The sequence below is a fragment of the Dictyostelium purpureum genome (genome assembly GCF_000190715.1).
Source record: "Dictyostelium purpureum unplaced genomic scaffold DICPUscaffold_9, whole genome shotgun sequence".
In the NCBI taxonomy this organism is placed as follows: Eukaryota; Evosea; class Eumycetozoa; order Dictyosteliales; family Dictyosteliaceae; genus Dictyostelium; species Dictyostelium purpureum.
The window spans coordinates 98,465-120,765 of NW_003519346.1; the positions used below are offsets into that span (position 1 = coordinate 98,465).

At 24.7% G+C, this 22,301-nt stretch overlaps 10 protein-coding genes across 10 annotated transcripts; 5 read left to right on the forward strand and 5 right to left on the reverse strand.

Moving 5' to 3' along the window:
- Positions 1-373: 373 nt before the first annotated feature.
- DICPUDRAFT_147237 (uncharacterized protein) lies at positions 374-820 on the forward strand (the record flags this gene model as incomplete). The annotated part of the gene is made up of 1 exon (XM_003283486.1): positions 374-820. The coding sequence occupies one exon, from the start codon at positions 374-376 to the stop codon at positions 818-820; it is 447 nt and encodes a 148-aa protein (XP_003283534.1).
- An 818-nt stretch (positions 821-1,638) lies between these two features.
- Positions 1,639-2,124, forward strand: DICPUDRAFT_147238 (uncharacterized protein; the record flags this gene model as incomplete). The annotated part of the gene is made up of 2 exons (XM_003283487.1): positions 1,639-1,677; positions 1,984-2,124. The coding sequence occupies 2 exons, from the start codon at positions 1,639-1,641 to the stop codon at positions 2,122-2,124; spliced, it is 180 nt and encodes a 59-aa protein (XP_003283535.1).
- Positions 2,125-2,875: 751 nt separating this feature from the next.
- DICPUDRAFT_24131 (uncharacterized protein) lies at positions 2,876-3,040 on the reverse strand (the record flags this gene model as incomplete). The annotated part of the gene is made up of 1 exon (XM_003283517.1): positions 2,876-3,040. A coding segment is annotated over one exon (165 nt), but the record flags the coding sequence as incomplete, so codon positions are not given.
- A 2,078-nt stretch (positions 3,041-5,118) lies between these two features.
- On the forward strand, positions 5,119-5,837 carry DICPUDRAFT_147240 (uncharacterized protein; the record flags this gene model as incomplete). The annotated part of the gene is made up of 2 exons (XM_003283488.1): positions 5,119-5,203; positions 5,698-5,837. 2 exons carry the CDS (start codon positions 5,119-5,121, stop codon positions 5,835-5,837), a joined length of 225 nt encoding a protein of 74 aa, XP_003283536.1.
- A 921-nt stretch (positions 5,838-6,758) lies between these two features.
- DICPUDRAFT_74533 (uncharacterized protein) lies at positions 6,759-8,156 on the forward strand (the record flags this gene model as incomplete). The annotated part of the gene is made up of 2 exons (XM_003283489.1): positions 6,759-7,913; positions 7,989-8,156. 2 exons carry the CDS (start codon positions 6,759-6,761, stop codon positions 8,154-8,156), a joined length of 1,323 nt encoding a protein of 440 aa, XP_003283537.1.
- Positions 8,157-8,293: 137 nt separating this feature from the next.
- Positions 8,294-8,458, forward strand: DICPUDRAFT_147243 (uncharacterized protein; the record flags this gene model as incomplete). The annotated part of the gene is made up of 1 exon (XM_003283490.1): positions 8,294-8,458. One exon carries the CDS (start codon positions 8,294-8,296, stop codon positions 8,456-8,458), a length of 165 nt encoding a protein of 54 aa, XP_003283538.1.
- Positions 8,459-10,273: 1,815 nt separating this feature from the next.
- Positions 10,274-10,450, reverse strand: DICPUDRAFT_147245 (uncharacterized protein; the record flags this gene model as incomplete). Its single annotated transcript, XM_003283518.1, has 1 exon — positions 10,274-10,450. The coding sequence occupies one exon, from the start codon at positions 10,448-10,450 to the stop codon at positions 10,274-10,276; it is 177 nt and encodes a 58-aa protein (XP_003283566.1).
- Positions 10,451-14,010: 3,560 nt separating this feature from the next.
- On the reverse strand, positions 14,011-18,646 carry DICPUDRAFT_147248 (uncharacterized protein; the record flags this gene model as incomplete). Its single annotated transcript, XM_003283519.1, has 8 exons — positions 14,011-16,175; positions 16,239-16,583; positions 16,654-16,974; positions 17,042-17,122; positions 17,189-17,401; positions 17,460-17,714; positions 17,916-18,200; positions 18,283-18,646. The coding sequence occupies 8 exons, from the start codon at positions 18,644-18,646 to the stop codon at positions 14,011-14,013; spliced, it is 4,029 nt and encodes a 1,342-aa protein (XP_003283567.1).
- A 577-nt stretch (positions 18,647-19,223) lies between these two features.
- DICPUDRAFT_147249 (uncharacterized protein) lies at positions 19,224-20,957 on the reverse strand (the record flags this gene model as incomplete). The annotated part of the gene is made up of 2 exons (XM_003283520.1): positions 19,224-20,573; positions 20,724-20,957. 2 exons carry the CDS (start codon positions 20,955-20,957, stop codon positions 19,224-19,226), a joined length of 1,584 nt encoding a protein of 527 aa, XP_003283568.1.
- A 536-nt stretch (positions 20,958-21,493) lies between these two features.
- On the reverse strand, positions 21,494-22,213 carry DICPUDRAFT_96409 (uncharacterized protein; the record flags this gene model as incomplete). The annotated part of the gene is made up of 1 exon (XM_003283521.1): positions 21,494-22,213. The coding sequence occupies one exon, from the start codon at positions 22,211-22,213 to the stop codon at positions 21,494-21,496; it is 720 nt and encodes a 239-aa protein (XP_003283569.1).
- Between the last annotated feature and the right edge of the window lie 88 nt (positions 22,214-22,301).

Here is a 22,301-nt window from a genome sequence, read left to right on the forward strand (position 1 = left end):
TTCACTATTAGTTTTTTTATTTTTTTTTTTAATTTTTTTTTATTTTTTTTAAATATATTTTTTTTAAATTTTTGTTACCCCTACTGACACATAATTTAATTATTTTTTATATTTTTTATAAATTATTTTTTTTCATTATTATCAATATTTTTTTTAATAATCATTTATAAAATTTTAATATTAATAACTTCAAAAATAATAATAAAATTTTTTTTAAATTATAATATAACTACATTAGATTTAAATAATAATCAAAATGAATAAAAAAATAGTAGAATTAATAGCTTTTTTAGTTTTTTCCATGTTTTTAAATATAGTATTCTCACCTATCAAATTCATTTTTTATTTAATTTATTATTCAATCTATTCAATAATGATTGGTTTATTATTAGTTTCAATTGTTTGTTTAGGTATTCTAATAGAAGACCTTATTAGATTATTTATAATTATTGGTAAAGATGTAGTTACCATTTTTATTAGATCAATAATTAGAAAAAAAAATAGTAGCAATAATAATAACAATAACAATAACAATAACAAAAATACTAAAAAAAATAAAATTATTCAAGAAGAGTTCCAAAAAGAAAACATTAAAGAACATGATCATATTCATTTTGACACCGATGAAAATTACGATCCAAACAAAATCATATATGATCAAGATCTTGGCTTCACAGAGCAATTGATCAAATTTAAAAGTGAAGCAAAAAAGATAGTATATGATACAGATAGAGGCTACGAATTAATCCATGGTTTAATCAAACATGTCGATTGCTTTTACGACTATAGCTTCCATTTGATTAAAAAGAGAAGATCATAAAATTATAAGATTAAAAGAAATTAAATTGCCATCACACACTCGGGGTTGTCTAAATAGAGTCTAGATTGTTTTTCAATTTTAGCTTTTATACTTCAACTTTCGTGGTGGCGCATTTAATTCTTAAATTACTTAAAGGAACTTCTTATGTACATAAACGAAACGAAAAAAAATAAAAAAAAAAAGTTATTATTATTTATTTATAAAATAAATTTATTTTTTTTTAATTTTATTATTTTTTTTATTTTAAATTTATCTCTAATATTTATTTTAAATTTTATTTTAATTCTTTTTTATTAGTCGATCATTTTTTACTTTACTCCTGATAATGTAAAAAAATTTAAACAAAATTATTAATGTACAATTTATTTTTATGTTTATCTTGTTATTTTTATCCTGTTTGTTAAAGAGTCTGGTATTGGTTGTGAATAAATTCTTTTTAGTTTTAATTGGGTAACTGATTGTGGAATAGTATTTGGGTCTAGATTTTGATTAAAACCATAACCTAAGGCTAATGAAGTGAGGGATTCTGGTAATACACCCACTTGAAGAGGAGAGCAATTACCTGGTAAAGATAAATCTACTACAGAAAACTATCGGCATCGTCTTGTTGAGATAATACACCCAATGCATTGACTCCACCTATAAATGAAGCTAAATTAATTAACAATCTCTTATGATCATCTTGACATTGACCACCTTGGAGAACTTTTCGACTCCAGCTTTGAGAGCATTGATTTCTGATGTATTATTGACAGTTTTAGTGATGATTTTAGTGATAGCTCAGGTTTTGCCTTTACCATCGGTATCTCAATTACTATATGAGAAATAAAGCAATACCAATTAGTTGTAGATCATTTGTATTGTCTTCTTTACAATAAGATCTAGGCACTTGAAAGTTGAATTAAACTTTTCTGTTAAACCATATGTATTAAATTTTGAGATTGCTATGTTTACATTATTAAAATTATTTATGTGTGTGTTTGTTGTGCATTGAAAAAAATTATTTGATTTTTAAAAAATAAATATTATTTTAAAAATTTGAAATGGAGGTAACGTGTTGATATTGACTAAAATTGGGGTAACTGTTGAATAATCATAAAAAGATCATATAATACTATACCCCAATTGCACTATTTAATAATAGGAATGTTTTGTAATAATAGCAATCAACTATTGAACACCACCATTATATGCAGCAACAAAGAGAGCATCAGACAACACCAAAGACAGAATATAATGTAAATGGTATAAATAAAGCATTAAATCAGTTAATATTCCCCTACTGTGATATTTTTACAATTTAATTTCAATCGATTTTAATTTCTATACTATTCAATATACAGTATTTTCAACATTGTTTGACCGGGTCACGAAAAAAAAAAATTTTTATATGTTCTTTTATATATTTTTTTTTTATATTATAAAGTTGGTTCATAAATATAAAAAAGATAAACGTTTATAATATTTAATAAATAAAAACATTTAATTTATTTTTTTTTTATTTTTTTTATAATTTTTTTTTTTTTATGATAATACTGTAATAATAAACACAAAGTAATAGTTATAAGTCACTCAGTTATTGAAAATATATTAAAAGTAATTATATCAAAATATAATGTTAATTAAAAACAAAAAAGTAATACGATCAAAAAATTAAATAAATAAATTAGTTATATTTTAAAAATAAAATTCTATAACATTAAAAATATACAAATAAATAAAAAAAAATAATTTTATTTAAGAAATATTTTATTTTTCTTTATTATAATCAAATAAAATATTGTTTATTTATATTAATTTTTAAAACTTTAAATTATTATATTGATTTAATAAATAGCCATTTTATCAAATTCATAAATAATTAATTTAGTTATAATTATATACTATTGGTTTAACTATGATTGGATCTTCTTTACAAGTTAATCTAAGTGGTGGTTTTTTACTTGCATGGTCCATTAATTGGTTTGAGTTCTTTATTTTACATTTATGAAACTGTATTCAATAATTTATTCTTTAATTTATTCAATTGTATTATTTCTTTTATTTTTTTGATCCTTGACTTTCTTCATATTCTTCAATCAAATCTGCACAATAGCAATCACTTTCGGCTTCCCAGGTTGCCTCTTTGACATCATATCCTTCCCATTTGATTAGATATTCTTTTATACCTCCACGTATACGCATTGAAAGAATTTTCTCTACGTTGTATATTTCATTTTCAGTGGATTGGTTTTTTTGGGGAAATTCAAAGAGTTTCATATTTTTAGCAACTAAGGCCAAGAAGTTTTCATCTGTTTCAATTGGATCTCCAGGTCGATATATTGAAAGAGCGGGTGGCGATACTGAAGTTTTATTAGAATGGTCAAAGTCGCCATTATCATTTTGTTTTTTTCTATCTCTTTCTCTTTCTTCATCCATCATCGAATCATCATTTGGTGAAATTTTAATTTTCTTTTTTTGGTGTTTAACTTCTTCATATCTGTCTCTATCATGTTCTTTTCTTTTTTTTCTATTTTCTTTTTGTCTTGCCCTTTCCTTTTCTTTTCTTCTCTTTTCTTTTTCTTTTTGTCTTTTCTTTTGCTTTTCTTTAAGTCTCTTTTCTTCTTTTTCTCTTTTAAGATTTTTAATTTGTTCACTTTCGCTGTAATTGGTCAATAAAAGAGTTGGGCCTTTATAATCAGTTTTATTTTTTCTTTCAGCAATTTCATCAAATTCATCCCAAGCCTCATGGACCTTTAGCATTACTCTTCTTTCAATTTCATCTTTTGTGTCCATAGCTATTATTGTTTGTTGTTGATTTTGGTGTTGATGTTGTTGTTGTTGTTGTTGTTGTTGTTGGTTTTTTTGATCCTTTTCATCATCAGAATTGTAGTTGGTAGTTGGAGTGTGTTGTGGGTGTGGGTTTGGTGAATATTGTTGTTGATGTGGTTGTTGTTGTTGTTGGGTTTGTTGATCAATATAACCATCAAAATTATAATGGACTGGTGTAGATTGTTGTGGGTGGGTATTGTTACCGAATGAACCATCGTTATTGTATTGTTATTGTTATTGTTATTGTTATTGTTATTGTTATTGTTATTGATATTGTTATTGATGGTTGTAATTATATTTACAAAATACTGTAATCCTCTTTTTATATAAAACATTTTATATTTAAATATGATTAATAAATAAATAAATATATTATTAAAATTAAATGTTGTATTGATTTTTATAGTAAATTATTTGTATGCAGATAAATTAATAAAGAAAAAAAAATAAAAATAATGAAATTTAAAAATTAAAAAAATTAAAATACAAAAAATAAATACAAAAAAATTTTTATAAACTAGAAAGAACTGTTTTGAAAATTCTAATTTTTTTATAATATAAAGAAAAAATTAAAAAAAATAATTATAAAATAATAATTTAGCCTATATCTTTTTTTTATACTGATTATTGATCATTTTTTTTATTTGATTTCGATTTTTTATAAAATTTTCTTTAAAATGATATCCAAAACATTATACAAACTTTTTCATTTTAAAAAATGATTTTTAAAAAAAAAAAAAAAAAATTAATTAATTGATTTTTTATGATTCTATGATATATACAACTGAATTTAAATTAATAATTATTCGATTTACATAAGAATAAATGTTCCATTTATTTAATTATTATATTGAGGTTGTTTTATAAAGAAAAAAATATAAATATAAATAAATTATTTCTAGTGTATAACAAATAAAATAACAAATTAAATTAAATTAAAAAATTGATATAATAATAAAATTAATATTTGAATAAGATTTTTATTTTTTTATAAAATATTATTTATAAATACCTTTGGAGAGCTTTTAATTTGTTCATATAGACCTGTAATTCTCGAATGGTGTGTAAATAAAGCACATTATAATAAAAAAAAAAAAATTTAATTTTTATTATATAAATTTAGTTGTTTATAATAAAATAATGTTTATGGTGGTGCAAAAATTATTTAGAAAAAAAAAAAAATAAAAAATAAAAAAATTAATTTTGAATTTTTTAAGTTTTTTTTTTTTTTTTTTTATTAAATTTATCATTTATTGAATGTACTATAATATAAATAACAACACAATAATGGTAATAATAATAGGAATAATAAAATATTTTTTTTTCAAAATGGAGAAACAATGCAACTTCAAAACAGTTTGAATTTCAAACTGATAATGTTATACAATTTCATAAGATTCTTTGGGGAGCAATAGTTACTACAAAAGTTTTTCATTACCTTCTGAATATCATTTAAGAGTTGCTGAATCAAAAGGTACTATTGATTTATGAAGAGTCATCAAGAAAGAATAAAGATTATAAAGTATGCAATTACGATTTCAAAGATTTTTAATTATTCCTCAATGTTTGAAGGTATTAGCGCGCCCTACCCTGCTCATGTAAATGATCATATTGAAATTATTCAATCAACTGGAATAATAGATTACTTTTTCAACAATCACCAAAGCAGCTCCATATTTTGAGAACATAAAAATCTGTTTTGCTTTTATAACTCATCTCAAAACATTAGATACTATTAATACTCAACAACAACAACAGCATAGTTCAGAAGAGAGAAACCAAAATATTATTATTATGATAGAATTTTAAATTTCGTATTCACCTTTTTTAAATAATCTTTATATATTGGGAAGATATTGGGAAGCTTTTAGGTTTGAGAAGGAATCTTTAGGTTTTTAGCTGCTTTAAACATGTCTTTTAAATAATATCTCGATTTTTTTGATCAGTAAGATGGTATATTTAAAACCAAATATTAGTAGATATTCATGGGATAAGAGGACTATTTCAGTTATTAAAGATTATTACAAAATTACAATGTTAAAATTCAAATGTTTCTGGTATTTTAGAAGATACAATTGCAATTACCGAATTACTTAAACAATATAATGCTCTTAGTTTCTGGGACTGTGCATGTGCTGCACCAAATATACAAATCGATATGAATCCGTTAAATGACAGTAGTTTTAAAAAACAATGTTCCTTATAGACCAGATGCAATCAGTACTCTACGTAGTTGAAGTTGGAAGTTTTTACCATTTTATACATTTGCCGTCGTATCTGGAGAATGGAAGCATAGAAGCAAATTAACCAAAATGTTTGAACTTCTTTGGTTAAGCAGAACCAACTATAATCAATCTGGCAAATTATCATTCAATAGTAAAAGAAAACAATTAGATTTTGGCAATGTAATACCGATCAGGATAAAAAGGTCACTCAGTAAATAAAAATAGTTAACAATAAATAAAAAATAAAAAAATAAAAAAATAAAACCACACACAATGGGGGTTGAACTTCATAATATTATTATTATTATAAAATATGTAAATGGATATGACACATTGCAATGATATATAAAACAGGATATATATTTCATTTTTTTTTTTTTAAATTAAATTTTTTTTTAAATTAAATTTTTTACTTCAAATAATGATTTAAAAACTAGTAAATTTAATTTTAATCTCTAAACTCAAAAAAGTATAATCAATTAATTAATTAAAATAATGAAAGATCTTCAAACCTATAAAAAGTATGTAACTAAATTAGAAATTTTCATATTTACTCAATGATCTATCATTATTTAAAGTAATAATTAACATAGAAATTTCAAAAACAACTCAAATTAAAAAGGCATTAATAAATACTAATTTAATATTGTGTTTTTATAATTAATTTTTATTTTTTATAATTTTTTTATAATTTTTTTTATTTGTTTTTAAATTTAAAAAATTAAAAAAAAAAAAATTCTTTAAAATTAAAATTAAAATTAAAATTTTTTTTTTTTATAATTTCACACACACTATATTTCTTTGTATATAAAACTTAAAAAAAATTTTTAAATAATAGCAATTATATATCACATTCCATAAAACTCTTCATTTTTTTTATATTCACTCTTTAAATAAAAAAAATGTTAGATACATTATTATTTGCAATTTTTATTTGGTCATTAATATTTTTAAAATTTATTTTCCGTTCCACCCCACAAGAAACCCACAACCACACCCACACCAACAGCCAAACCCACACCAACAACCACACAACTAATCAAGCCACATATTCAAGCCCACAACAAACCCACATCGAAAACCACCAAATTAACCAAGCCACACCAATTGATCAATCACCAACTGAAAAAAATATGAATAAAGGATCCCCATTCATTTATTCATCCTCCCTCAAAAAAACCCATTGTTGTTCCCAATCAGAAGACTTTTTCCCATCACCAGAAGATATGTATGGTCGTTCCTCATTAGCTCAAGAGATGTTATCAAACTACCCTCTTGAAAGACTCAGCCCCCCAAAGGAACCATCAAAACCACAAGATCCATTTCCATACATACCAATAGATCATTCCAAAGGCCTCAATCCAGACCTCCGTCTTTGTGATGTAAGAAGACCAATGCCTTGGGAAATAGAATGGGAAAAAGAACGTATGGAAAAAAAAATAAAGGAACAACAAGAAAAAGAACAAATGGAACAACTAGAAAAAGAGCGTATTGAAACTTTACAAAGAGAGAAACTAGAAAGAGAACGTATAGAGGCTCAAGAAAGAATAAGACTCGAAAGAGAACAAGAGGAAAGAGAACAAAAGGAAAGAGAACAAAAAGAAAAAGAAGAAAGAGAAAAAAAACAAAGAGAAGATAGAGAGCGTATCCAATATCTAACAAGAAGAAGATTAGAAAGAGCTCAACAACAAAGAGAAGAATGGATACGTAGAGAAAGAGAAAGAATAGAAAGAGAACAAAGAGAAAGGGAAGAACAAGAAAGACAACAACAAATAGAACAACAACAAAGAGAACAAAGAGAAAGGGAAGAACAAGAAAGACAACAAAGAGAGCAAGAACAAAGAGAGCAAGAACAAAGAGAGCAAGAACAAAGAGAACAAGAAGAAAGAGAACGTAGAGAAAATGAATATGATTGCATAATTTGTATGGATAAAATAGAAGCCATTAATCTTGCTACTATTGATTGTAGTCATAATTTCTGCTACGGTTGTATTTTGGAATGGTCTTATCAAGATAACACCTGTCCATTTTGTAGAGAACGATTTTATTTAATAAGAGTAAGTAATTCATACATTCATATTTATACATAATAAATAAAACATATATTAATTTAATTTATTATTTAATTGTAGAGAGTTAACCAAGTCGATGGTGAAGATGAAAATCAAGATAATAATCAAAATAATAATCAAAATCAAAATAATAATAACGGTCCACCAGTTTTAAATAACGATGATGATTTAAATTCCAACGATTCCAATAATGAGATGGAATATTTTGACCGTATGAATATCGATTAGATTTCGGTTACCGTTCCAAATGGGAATTATTAGATTTCATTGATATGGGTCTAGAATTTGCTGGCCACCAATTCTATAAATTCATGTACATAGATCTATAATTACCATATGGATGCGGACTAATAACGAAATCAAATATGGTAAAAACTGAAAATCATCATCATTGGACAAACAATTTCATCCTTATCAACATTATTAGATTAAACTATTCATCGCATTATTCTTCAAACCTACAAAAAAACGTTCAAGAAGTTCTCAAAGCTCCAGAAAGAAGTTCTTTTATTGTAAATATATTCTACTAAAATATTATTAAATTTTAATATGAAAGAAACTAATATTTAATTTTAATTCTTAAATAGTAATTATAATTCTTTCTTTCAGTATATCCATGTTCTCTATTTAATGTCAGTATAATAATAACTCTCACCCTTTCGGTAATTAGGTTCTTTCTCTTTCGGTATTCAGGTTCTTTCCATTATGCCAGTATTAGGGCATTTATATAATTAAGGGTAACTATACTGTTAATATTTACATAATTATTATATTTAAATATAAAAATATAAAAGAAACTAATATTTAATTTAATTATATAGTTATAATTCTTTCTCTTTCGGTATAAACATGTTCTCTATTTAATGCCACACAATAATTATTATCTCTTTCAGAATAATCAGGTCCTTTTTTTAATGTCAATTATTAAGGGTAACTATAGTGTTAATATTTAAATATATTTTAAATTTAAATATAAAAGGTACTAATATTCAATTCATATTTAGTTTAATTCTTTTTCTTTCAAGCTCAACACGTTCTATTATAAGTCTACATTCGGTATTCATAATTTTAAGGTAACTATAATGTTAATATTTACATAATTATTATTAAATTTGAATATAAAAGAAACTAATATCAAATTTTAATAATTATTTAGTTTAATTTAACTCTTTCTTTTTCAGTTTCAATACGTTATTTCAAGTCATTAACCATACTTTGTGCGTTCCATATATTCTATTTAATCGAGGTTTAGTGTATATTATTTTTAATTGTGGTTTTCAATTCATTCATCAAAAATTGGGTTTTTCCAGGTCACTCATCGTTCATTAGGGTTCAGCATATTCATTTTAATTGTGGTTTTCAAGTCATTCATCAAACATTTGGGGTTCAGTATATATTTTTAATCGGGGTTTTCGAGACATTCAATCATTGGGGGTTCAATTTATTATTTTTAATTGGGGTTTTCAAGTCACTCATCATTCATTGGGGCTCAGCATATTCATTTTAATTGTGAGTTTTCAAGGTATTCATCAAACATTGGATTTTTTCAAATCGTTCATCATACATTGTGGTTTTGTTTATTCTCTTAATTGTGGGTTTTCAAGTCATTTATCAAACATTTCGGGTTTTCAAATCGTTCGTCATACATTGTGGTTTTTTTAAGTAATTCATCAAACGCTGGGGTTTTTTCAAATTGTTCATCATACATTTTGGTTTGGTTTATTCTCTTTAATTGTGGGTTTTCATGTCATTTTTCAAACATTGAGGGTTTTTTCAAGTCTCTCATCATTCATTGGGGTTTACTTTATTCTTTTTTTTCAGGCCATTCATCATCCATATGTACTTTAAAGGTAATTATAAAGTTAATATTTATAAATACTATTATATTTATTTAAATGAATACTAATATTTAATTTTAGTTCTTAATTTTTCAGTTTCAAAACATTATAATATAAATATAAATAATATTAATGATAATAAAGATAAAGAAAATAAAAAAGATTATAATATAAATAATAATAATATAAATAATAATAATAATAATAAATAATAATAATAATAAATAATAATAATAATATCAATAATCAATAACCTTGATTATAATGTAAATAATTCATCATTCATAGACATATATATATAATAATATAAATAGTATTTTAAAAACGATTCAATAAAAATCTATCTTTGATCAAAATAATAATTTAAATTTGATAATAAAAATATTTTATTATTTTTTGTAACTTTTTTCTTTATTTTTTTTATTTTCCCCAAATGTAATGCTTAATCTTGAAAAACTATTTCTTTTCTTTTTCTTATCAGCAGGAGCTGTTGGTATCTTGATTTATTTATTGATTTTCATTATTTTCATTATTTAATGGTGTATAATTTATTGATAGTGATGATAATACTGATTTAAATGGAGTAAATGGTGAATTATTATTGCAAGAAATACCACCACTATTAATACTGGTCGTCTCTCCTGATGGTAATGTTTGATTATTAATATGATGTATTTGATTCATTTCATCTTGATATGAAGCACCATAAATAAGAATTGTGGTTCTTCCAAAGTCATTTACTCAATCACTAGCCTTTTCTTCACTGGTAGACTCCATTTATACACCTTGTTTGGTATGAATAATACACTGTTTGGCAAATCTAGATTAATTTTCATAAAAACATAGTGTAAACTTAAAATTTTCTTATTATAATAATGCTTTTTATTCACCAATGCTTCTTTATTTGTTGCGGTTTAAGTAGTTAAACCTGTATTTATACTATTTGCCAAATCTTCTTTATTATTATTATTACTCTTATTCCTATAGTTTCTGAGGTTATTATTTGATGTGGTTAAACTGAATTCTCTATTATAGTGATAATAGTGATGATTATGCTTTGATTCACTGTTTGATTTTGATTTAATTGGTTTAGTTAATAAACAAAAATCTGATAATAAAAACAAATAATATTGTTTGTTATTTTTATTTAAAGGTTATAATAAAACATGTTTGACGAACTATCTACCTCTTTGGATCAACATTATCTTTTGAAGCATGATATGACTATATTGGAATGACATTTCTAACAATTTTTGATTTTTGCTGTAATTGTTGTTGTTGATTGACTGCGATTTTTGTAATGGTTATGGTTGCTGAGCGCTACTTGTTGACAATAAATTACCTCTACTGCTTATTTTTGTCATATAACTATTATTACTAATTTTTCTATATCTATAAAAGAATTATTATTATTATTATTATTATTATTATTATTATTATTATTATTATTATTATTATTATTATTATTATTACCAGTATTATTATTTAAATTAAAAGATGATTGTTTTTTAATGGTTGTTCTGATGATTCTAATTGATCTTTAATTGATTCTAAAATATTTACAAAACTATGGTCTTTTTGAATTTTTATATGAACTTTAAACAGAGATCATAAAATTGCACTGGGAAATCATTTGGTGAAAGTTTATGTGAATTTAATTCTTCTATGTTGATATTGAAACCATTATTTTTTTGGGAAGTCTTTATTTTAATATATTTTTGTTTTTTTTTTTTAAAATATCCAAAAAAATAAAAAAATAAAAAAATAAAAAAAAAAAAAATTAAATTTTTTAATAATTTTTTATTTTGCTTTTTTTTAAAGAAATCTTTCTTAATAATAAAATTAGTATTATTACTGTAAGAGATAGTATTTTACTTTTTGTGGTGGTATTTGTTATATCGGTTTTATTTTTAGAAGTTGGTGAAGCTAATATTGTGAAGATTTTGTTTGGCATTAACTTAACTCTTACCAGAAACATGTTTTAAACTCTTACCCAGGATCTTTAATAAGTGTTACTCAAAGAGGAAACGGAATTGGCATACTAAACCATAACATCAAAACAATACAACCCAAAGAAACTTTCACAATTCCTGGCCGAGCCATCATTGCAGATATCATCACCACCTATTCTAGCACCAGAATTCTAGCAATATACGCCCTTGCAAAACCAGAAGAACGTAAATTATTTACAGTTAACATCAACGATCACTACAACAAAAACTGTAACAACGATAATCCAGAAAATAAGATAGATATTATAGGGAGACTTTAATTGTCATGATATAAATGACTTTACACTTTCACAAACAAACACACATTTTATCATACGATCTTGAAATTAATAACGAAAATAGAGCAGATATTTCAAACCCATAATAATTTAGCGTATCAATATATGGAGGGTATTCCAACAATAGATTTATTAAATGGTTAAAAAAGATAAAAAGAGAATTATATTTAAAATCAATCGAGTTAAACAAAGACAATTCGCCATCCTACGATAATTTAGCCAATGCAATGCATCCAAGCGAGACTGCACACGTAAATGGAAGAGATTAGAAGAAAAGAGAATTATATTTAAAGGACATCGATGTCAATGCAGCATCCAAGAACGTGTCATATTCATACAACAATTTAGCTAATCTAATGCCATCCCCCAACGAAGTGGTTCATCTTTTGGACGGAAGACCATTCTCAAAAAAGATGTTATATTGCAAGGCTATTGAAATTGATAGCACTAATGTAGAGGCCTACAACAATCTTTCCATCCTCTTAAAAGATATAAACGATCAAGTACCCATCAATATTAGACTTATTAATCAAGCTTATTCAAATGGACCCAGCCAACCCAATTTACTACTGTAGCCCAGCATTAAATCTAGTAAAGTCAAACCAAGCTCAACAGGTAATAAAGATAAGTGGTGATCGTATGACTCCTACAAAAAAGTGAATTTAAATTTTAATTGATAGTTTCTAATTATATGTAATGTATTATCATCAAAATTCACTTAATTAATTAATTATAACTTAAATAGTCATTTAATCAAACAATTATAATAATTAATAATTTTAATAATTAAAAATAATTTAATTTTAAAAATAAAAAAATAAAAAAATAAAATAAAATAAAATTTTCGAATTTTTCGTTTTATTCAATTTTCTCATAAACTTAAAAATCATATAATTTATTATCTTTATTTTTATTGTTTATTAATTATTTATACTTTAATGTTCATTTACATTACATATATCGATTAATCCAATTACGATCATTTGGAAGATAAACTCTAAAAAATCTATTGCAAGAGGCGAGATTCGAACTCGCGAACCGACAGGATGAGATCTTAAGTCACACGGATTTAACCAGGCTTTCCTACCCTTGCTTGTATAAAATTAATTGTAATGAAAAGGTATATGATTATGACTAAGTTACACAACTAAAATACTTGATGAAAATATAATAAACTCTAAAATAAACACTTATGGAGACCCAACAAAATATATTAACACTAACTAAATAATAAACACTAAAACACTTAAATTACTTAAAAACACTTAAAACAATTATGAGAATGCGAATAACACTAAATATACTTTATTTATTTATTATCTTAATTACTTATATATATCTATAAAACTATCTATAAAATTATCTCTATAACAACTCTAAACTTAACTCTAAAACGACTCTAAAATAACTGACTATAAAATTATATTCTTTTGAGTTTAAATACTTTTTTGCTTATATACTGAGGTGGTTAATATTGACGTGGCTATAATGTTGACGTGGCTGGTATGACATCATGTTGACGTGATTAAATATAATCACCCTAAAGATAAACTATTCATTACATAATCAATTTGATATGTTAAACCAAAATTACTTCAAAATAATATAAAAATTCATGAATTTTAAGATTAATAAAAATAGATTAACAAAAACATAAAGATGTACAAAATGTTAGTATTGACTTTAAAATTAATAAAACACTTTTGATTAGCTTTGATCTGGATAACTAAAATTATTCCAACAATTATTACCTTCAATATCTTTTCAAAATTCTCTTTGCTAAAAACAAATCAGCAATTTCTTGACTATTTCCACCCCTCATTGAGTCTTACAATAATCTTTTTTCTAAAGATAGTTTCATTTTATTATCTTTTTCATTGATTGATACATTTAAAGTTTAAAAATATTAAAACCATAAAATTTTTTTTTAAAATCATAGTAATCTTAATTTTTTTTAATTTATTTGTTTTAATTTTTGTTGCATATTGGCAACAAATTTTTTTTGTTTCTTTTTACGTTGATGGTTATAAATGATACAAACTATGACTATAGCTACAAAAGCAACACAGCCAATTACAATACCAGCGATTTTTGAACCACTTAATTTATTTGAACCTTTGTTAGAACATATAGAATTGGATTTTTTATCTACTCTGTTCGAGTCAAGTAATACAGAAAAATCGGGGTCGATTATAGCTCTTTTAGAAAAGTATGCCATTTTAATTCCTATTAAAGTTGATGAAAATGAATTACTATTGCTTATACTGTTATCTGGAATTATTCTATTTGTTATTGCTTTGACTTGTTTTAACTCATCAAAAATACCTCTTCTTATAAATCTACCATATAATGAATGATCATCTATTTGGATCTTCATGTACTCCATATTGTCACCTGATGTGTATCCAAATTCTTGAGCTGAACATGTTGAGTCTAAAGTTTCTAAAGATGCTTTTATTACTAACTCTAAATAGTTTAACTTGGATGCAAATGGATAATCTACTATTTCGATACTATACTTAACACTTGATGGATTCATATTGATTTGTTGATCTGCAAATTTAATGATGGTTTCTTTACTAAACCATTGTAATCTTACTTTGACCAATGTAGATTTACCAACAGTAGTTTGGTAATCGTTGGTATCATTTGATAATTGATTTAGTGTCCATTTTTCGAATTTATGTTCAAAAACTACTTTATCATAAATATCTATTTCTCTAATTGATACTAATGAAATAAGGGATTTGAATAAGTCTGTTTTTAATTGAGTAATTGGATCAGTTCTATTTGATGACAAAGGAGACTCTGGTATAATAATAACTGTATCTAAACATTCTTTACCAACATATGGAGAATAGCATATGCAACCAGTATTAGAACAATATCCTCTAGATGATCCACCACATTGAGGGGTACCCAAACACTCTTGATTAGGATTAACTGGTAAGTCTTCTTGAAATACTACAACCTTTTCAGATGGAATAAAAACAAATGGATCTTGATATTCTTTAATGTCTAAGTAGTCAAAGACTAAATTAAACTTATCAGTTCCTTTTGGTATACCCGATATGTGTAATGCACTAAATAAATTTTTTTTAATTGCTAGAGGTATTAACCAAGGAGCTCTAAGTTGTCTATTTTTATTCAATATAGGCTCAACCCTTAAATAAACTGAGGAAACATTTGCAAAACCCCTACCATATATCCATAAATCACCCCCATCAGCGCTAACTCTGCTTCCACCCGAAATAATAGGATGGTTTAAAGAATAAACAATGCTTTCTTTTGCCAATCCTGAAACAAAACTGGAATGTTTTAAGTCATAGTTTGAATATCCCCCAAAAGTTCCACCTTGATTTATAAAATTATAAATTGAAAACAAGATACCATGTGGATAACCGAAACCCAATGGAATTTGACACTTGTAAATAAATGTAACTGTTAGATCGTCTTGGATAACAAATCTATCGCTGTAACATTCGTGCGTACGTAGATTTGATGTAGATAAATAAATAATTGGGGACTGTTTATCTAGCTTGAGACCACTTTCAGTATCATTTGCAGAGATTTTAAAATTCAACATTCTATTAAGACTACCAACGTCAATTGGGTTGGTTTCATCAGGTGCATTGACTAATTCGAAGTTTAGCAAAACTGGTGGAGAATCGTCAATATCTTCACATACAACCATATTGTTATAAAATTGATCTTCTGTGTATAAATAATTGATAAATGGGTTTGAAAGTGAATCGTCATAACTCTGGAATGGATTCAAAAGTGAAAATGTAGAGTTGTTGCCTTGCTCATCAAATAATAGTACTTCCACTATGATATATGTTTGACTTGCACACACCGTACCTAGGTTAATTGAAATTGAATAGGATGCATTATATTTATCGCCATCTCCAATATATGGAGATAAAGAAAAATTATATTTTGAACCATCTAAATTACCCATTATTACAATATAACCATCTCTAAACCCGTTAATTTCATCAATAATATTAAAGGTCCAAGTGGCCACTTTATCTGACATTAAGTTGGTATTAAAGAAACCTTGTAGTTCATTTGGGAACCTATTGAAATTGTCAATTATTGGTCCATATAAATCTTCATCTAATATTTTAAAACTAATTAGTAAATAAACAATAATAATAATATTTTAAAAAACAATATTACTTTTAGAAATAATAGTAAATAGTGCATCATCGGGTAATGATGAACTTGGTACATTATTTTGTTTATCAAAGAAAAGAGAATATGGTATTTTTCCTGGGTGAGAGTTTGCTTTAACGAAAAATTCTATTTGGAATAATTCTAAATATGAATTCCATGTAGCTGGCCAAAAATCTTTATTTTGAAGACCATAACCCTGTCTAATTGGGTCATATAAAACTAACGAAACTGGGGTGTTTTGATTAATATTTGAAATGTTGAAATATAATATATTACCTGCAGTTTTATTTGTTACATCTATTTCTGAATATAACATTTTTGCATATGTTATAGCAAAATAATCAAATCCTATAAAAAAAATTAATATAAATACAACAAACTTATAAAAATTATTTTTATAAATTTAAAAAAATATTACCTTCGTCGTTAAAAGATGGGTGAGCGAAATATTTAATATTTTTGATATCATAATATTGGTTGATAATTAAAGAATTACTTTCACCTTCATTGGGACCGATTTCATCATATGTATCATACATCGATACGTGGAAATCATAAGTTGGATTCATAATACTACCACTAACCAAACCATCTAAATAAAAGTATTGTTTAGTATCTGGCAATCTTCTAGTCCATTTATAAATGGGATTAGATTTTGATAGACCTTCTATCCTTAAAATAAAAATATCATCATATAAATGAATATATTGAACGTTTTCATAAGAGAATTCATCAACCGCTATTTTTATAATAAAAAAAAAATCAATGTCTGTTTTTTTATACCATATTATATCTATTTTACTTACGTAGATGAAAAGAAACTGATAAAAATGCAAATGGGTTATAATTCCATCTAAAATACTTTAATTTTATGTCTGTTGCTAAATCTGAAAAAAAAAAAAATTAAAATAAATTTAACAAAAATTATATATCAAAAACATATATATACATACCAGACTCTTCTAAAAATAAGGATACATTGAATTTATAATTGTATAGATTTCCACTTTTATAGCCAAATGGGAACTTCATAAGTACTGAATTAAAATACTCTACTTGGAATGGATAAAAGTCGTATTGGCTGGAACTAAATTCGAAATGAACTGTAATTGATTGTGAATCTAAAATATGGTCAAAATTTACTGGTGATGGTTGAAATAATGGGTCTTTTAATTAAAATATTAGTATATAATTATATTAAACTATAAAATATTTTTATCTTACCACCAACAATATATTTATGTGTGAAAACAGGATATAAATTTTCTAGATTTTGTGATAAAAATAAAAATGTAAATGTATCGACTGAAGTATCAACTAAACCAATGTATTTAACCTTTCCATCTTTACTAGAAATTGGTCTTGAGACAAAAAAACCTGATCTTATTCTGTAATTTTCATATCCTGCCAAAGTATGAATCGGTTTATAATATTTGGTATTATTTGAGTAATATGTAAATAGAGGCTGGAGAGTATAGGCTATTTTTTGGATATTCCCTGGATTTGGATAAAATGTCACATCGGTAATTTCATCAATAACTAAAAAATATTGCGCATAAAATATTTTATTAATCGAAAATAATCAAAAAAAAAAGTTTTTGAAAAAAAAAAATAATTTATTTTTAAAAAAAATAAATAATAAAAATAATAATAAAAATAATAATAATGATCATTACTTACCCGTTGGGTCATAGTAGGATTTAAATGAAACAGACTTTATAATATCATTATAAGTGATACTGAGTGTTTTATTTAAATCGCCTGGGATAATAAAATTAAAATCTAAAATATATAGATAATAATTTTTACTTAGTTTTGTAATGTAACAGTAATAACAACCAATTTCAGTATTAAAATCAGCTTTAAGATTATCATACTTAAAGACAGCTGATACCCTTCCATTTATATCGAGCTCCATTCCACGAACTGAAATATCTTTAATTTCGAACTCATCAATAGGAAAAACTGTTAAGTATTTTTTTTTTAAAAATTTAAATATTTTAATACAAATTCTTTTTTTTTATTTCTATAAACGTAAAAAACATACCGGCACATTCATAATGAATATCAAAGTAATATGTACTTGAACCACTGACAATAAAATTATGGGTATAAACTGCAATGGGTATCTCTCTAATTTCTATTTTAAATATTTTTGCTGTATCATTCGTCAATACTGGATTAATACTAACATAGGGATTAAGAGAATCCTCATTACTTTCAAATGTAAAATCACCAGAGTCACTTATTAAATACAAAAATGAAAAAAGTTCACAATCACTTCCGTCATCTGAATATTTATAATATTCATTTTTTCTGATTGTAACATCTTTTACATAAACGTTGGAATCTATTAAACAAAAATAATTTATTAAAAAAATTATAAAAAATAATTTTTTTAATTTAATCATTTTTTTTAAAATATTAAAACAAATAAATAAATGTTTATTTGTTTTAAAATTGGTTTTTAAAAAAAAAAAAATATATAAAAAAAAATATAAACGAAATTTTTTTTATATACCCAAAAATTTATTTTGTACAATTGTTTTTTGATTTTTAAAAGAGCAATAATAGCATTGAAACTTACCACAAAAAAAAAAAAATATAAATAGATATTTTGATTTTTTAATAAAAATTAATTTTCAACATCACACAGTCTTGCAAAACAAACAATACATGATGCAATGTTTGTCCTAATATGAATAAAAAAAAAAAAAATATCAATAAAAAAAAAAAATCCGATAAACCCTAGTTTTGCCCTGCAAAAAAAATTCAATATTTTACTTTTTGATTGGGATTTTTAAATGTTTTTATTTTCATAATATTTTATTTATTTATTTTTTGTTTACAAAATAACGATCATAATAAACTAAAAAAATTATTGTGTATTATTATTATTTTTTAAAATTTTTTTTTTTTAAATAAGTTTTATTATTATTATTTTTTTTTTTTTTTTTTTTTTTTAGATTATATTTTTTTTTTTTCGGTTTATCTGGCAGTGGCAATATCATCAATCTTTAATAACATAATAACAGTTTCGGTGGCTAATGATAAAGCTGATGTTGAGACTAAAAGTGGTTGAACTACATTTTCTTGGAGGATATTAGTGATGGCACCTTTTCTTACATTGATACCAGAGTTAATTTCACCTTGAGCATGTTTATTTCTGAGTTCAGTAACGATTGAGATTGGATGGAGACCAGCATTTTCGGCAAGAGTGTATGGAATAATTTCGAGAGCTTCAGCATAAGCACGAACACAGTAACTAGTCATACCAGTGAGAGTTTTAGAGAAAGCGGTAACTTGTTGAGATACTTGAATTTCTGGAGCACCACCACCAGCAATGAGGAATTTCTTTTTGACAAGTGAACGGATAACACAAAGGGCGTCATGGAGTGAACGTTCAGCTTCATCTAAAACTAATTTGTTTGAACCTCTGCAAAGGACAGTTACGGTTTTACCTGGGTTTGGAATACCAGTAATTTTAACGATTTTACCATCGCTAGTGCCAACTTCTTCGACGAGATCAGCTTTACCAAGTTTTTCTGGTGAGAAAGAGTCAATGTTGGCGATTGGGGTGCAACCAACAGTAGTGCATATGAATTCAATATCTTCACGTTCGATATCTTTGATGACTAAAATCTTTAATTTGGCTAAATAGTGAAGTGAGAGCTCATTAACGGCATCACGGAGAATTGATTTTTGGACTAATAAAACATTGCAACCACTCTTTTGAATCTTTCTGCACATTTCGAGGATTAATTTTGGTTCTTCTTTGATGACTTTATCCATTTTAGCGTAATCACCTACAACAATATTATTATCCATATAGGTCTTTGGAGCAGATAAACAAAATTGAATTAAACCAATCTTGGCATTTTGAATACGGGTTGGACCACCAGCAGTGTGTGAAGCAGTTTGATCGAAAACTAAACCTTGAACTAATTCAGTATCTTCAATAGTGCCACCAAGTTTTTTAATTAATTTGATATCCTTTAAATTGACATTGTTTGCAGTAGCTGGATTAATAACATTTAATACTGCATCGACTGCAATTGATGCTAAGTTGGTGTATTGTGAAACGACTTTACTATTTAATGAAGTGGTAGCACTCTTTACTAAACTGGTTCTATCAGTTAAACTAACTGGAACTGCCATTGAAGTTAAAACATCTAATGATTTATTTAATGCTAAATGGAATGATTCTGAAATAATTGATGGATGAATACCTTTTGCCATTAATTGTGATACTGCTCCTAATAATGCACCAGCAATAACGCAAACTGATGTGGTACCATCACCAGCTTCAATATCTTGAGCTTTTGCTAATTCTGCTAACTATTAAAAATTTAAATTTAACGTTAATATAAAATATATAATTTAAATTTTGATAATTGATTATAAATATTAATTCTATGGAACTAATGCATTGATTGTTTTCTATTGTTACTATTATATTTATTTTTTTAATTATAATTTGAATATTACCATTTTGGCAGCTGGATGTTTAAGGTCTAAATTTTGTAAAATTGTAGCACCATCATTACTGATTAAAACTTCTTTATTTGGAGAGATAATCATTTTATCCATACCCTTTGGACCTAAAGATGTTCTAATAGCGTCAGCTACAGCTCTAGCAGCGACAATATTTGATGTACGAACATCTTTTTCTTTTTCTTTTTCGTTGAAATCACTTCTTGAAACTGGTGCTTTAGTTGCCATCTTTTATATATTATTATTATTTATTATTTCAAAATCTTTAATTAATTTCTTAACTTCCTAATTTTGACTCCTCTATTTTAAACCTTAATTATAACTGATATATAATTAATATAAATAGATTCTATTATTTAATTTTATTAATAAAAAAAATTAAATAAAATAATGAAAATAATAGTTTTTTTTGAAATATACAATGATAAAAAAAAAAAAAAAATTAAAAAAAATTTTAAAAAAATCAAAAAAAAAATAAAATTTTTTTTTTTAAAAAAAAAATTAAAAAAAAAAATTAAAAAAAAAAAATACATTGAAATTCATGGGGGGTATAAATATATAAGTCCTATGTATTTCTTTTTTTTGGTTTTATAAAAACAAAATGCTTTGAATATAATATATATTTTTGATTATATGAATTCAAATAAAAATTCAAGTATTTAAAATATTAAAATAAAAAATAAAAATTAAACCATAATAATAAAAAAATAAAACGAAGTTGATTGTTTTTTTTTTACAAAATTTTATTTTATTCCCTATTTTGGTTATTCGTCATCGTCATCATCATCACTATAATTTCCCATTAAAAGTGCTGGTGCAGAGGATGGCTTTGGTTGAGGAGATGAGGATTTAATATCTGTTTTTTCTTTTTCTTTTTCTTCTGTTTCTGTTTCTTTTTCGATTTTTAATTTTTTATTTACATTTTCATCACTTTCATTTTCCATTTCTTTTTTCTTGTCATTTTTTAAATTTTCATTTTTTTCTTGTTCATTCGGATTGGTTTGTTTTGGTTTTAATTTAATATTTACAAGTTTTCTTTTGGTTGTTGCAGAATTATTATTATTATTATTATTATTATTATTTGTTGTAGGTGTAATAGTTGGTGATGTGTTATTAACATTATTACTATTGTTGGTGGCTGTGGTATTTGTTAATTTTGAGGATAAATTGTTCATAATATTTGATGCTTGTGATTTTTTAAATTCTTCAAGTTCTTTTTCGAGTTCGTCCAGCTCCTGTTGCTTTTTTTCCTTTTCAATGCTATCTTTTTCTTGGTAGTATTGAATATCATCTTGGTCTAGACCTTGAGATGGCTTGAATTTGGGTTTTTCGATATATGCTTCTTGTTTTATTCTTTTGTTATCTTGTAATTTTTCATATAATGTCCTATTGTCATTGTCTACTTCTCTTGTTTTGCCTCCATATAGTTTTCGTTGCTCCTCTAATTCACTTTCTGAAATAAATCTACTATTTATAGACGACATTATGCTAAATAATAATAATGGTTATATTATTAATAATTTTTTTTTTTTTTTTTTTTTTAAAATTATTTTTTTATTATTTTTTTTAAAT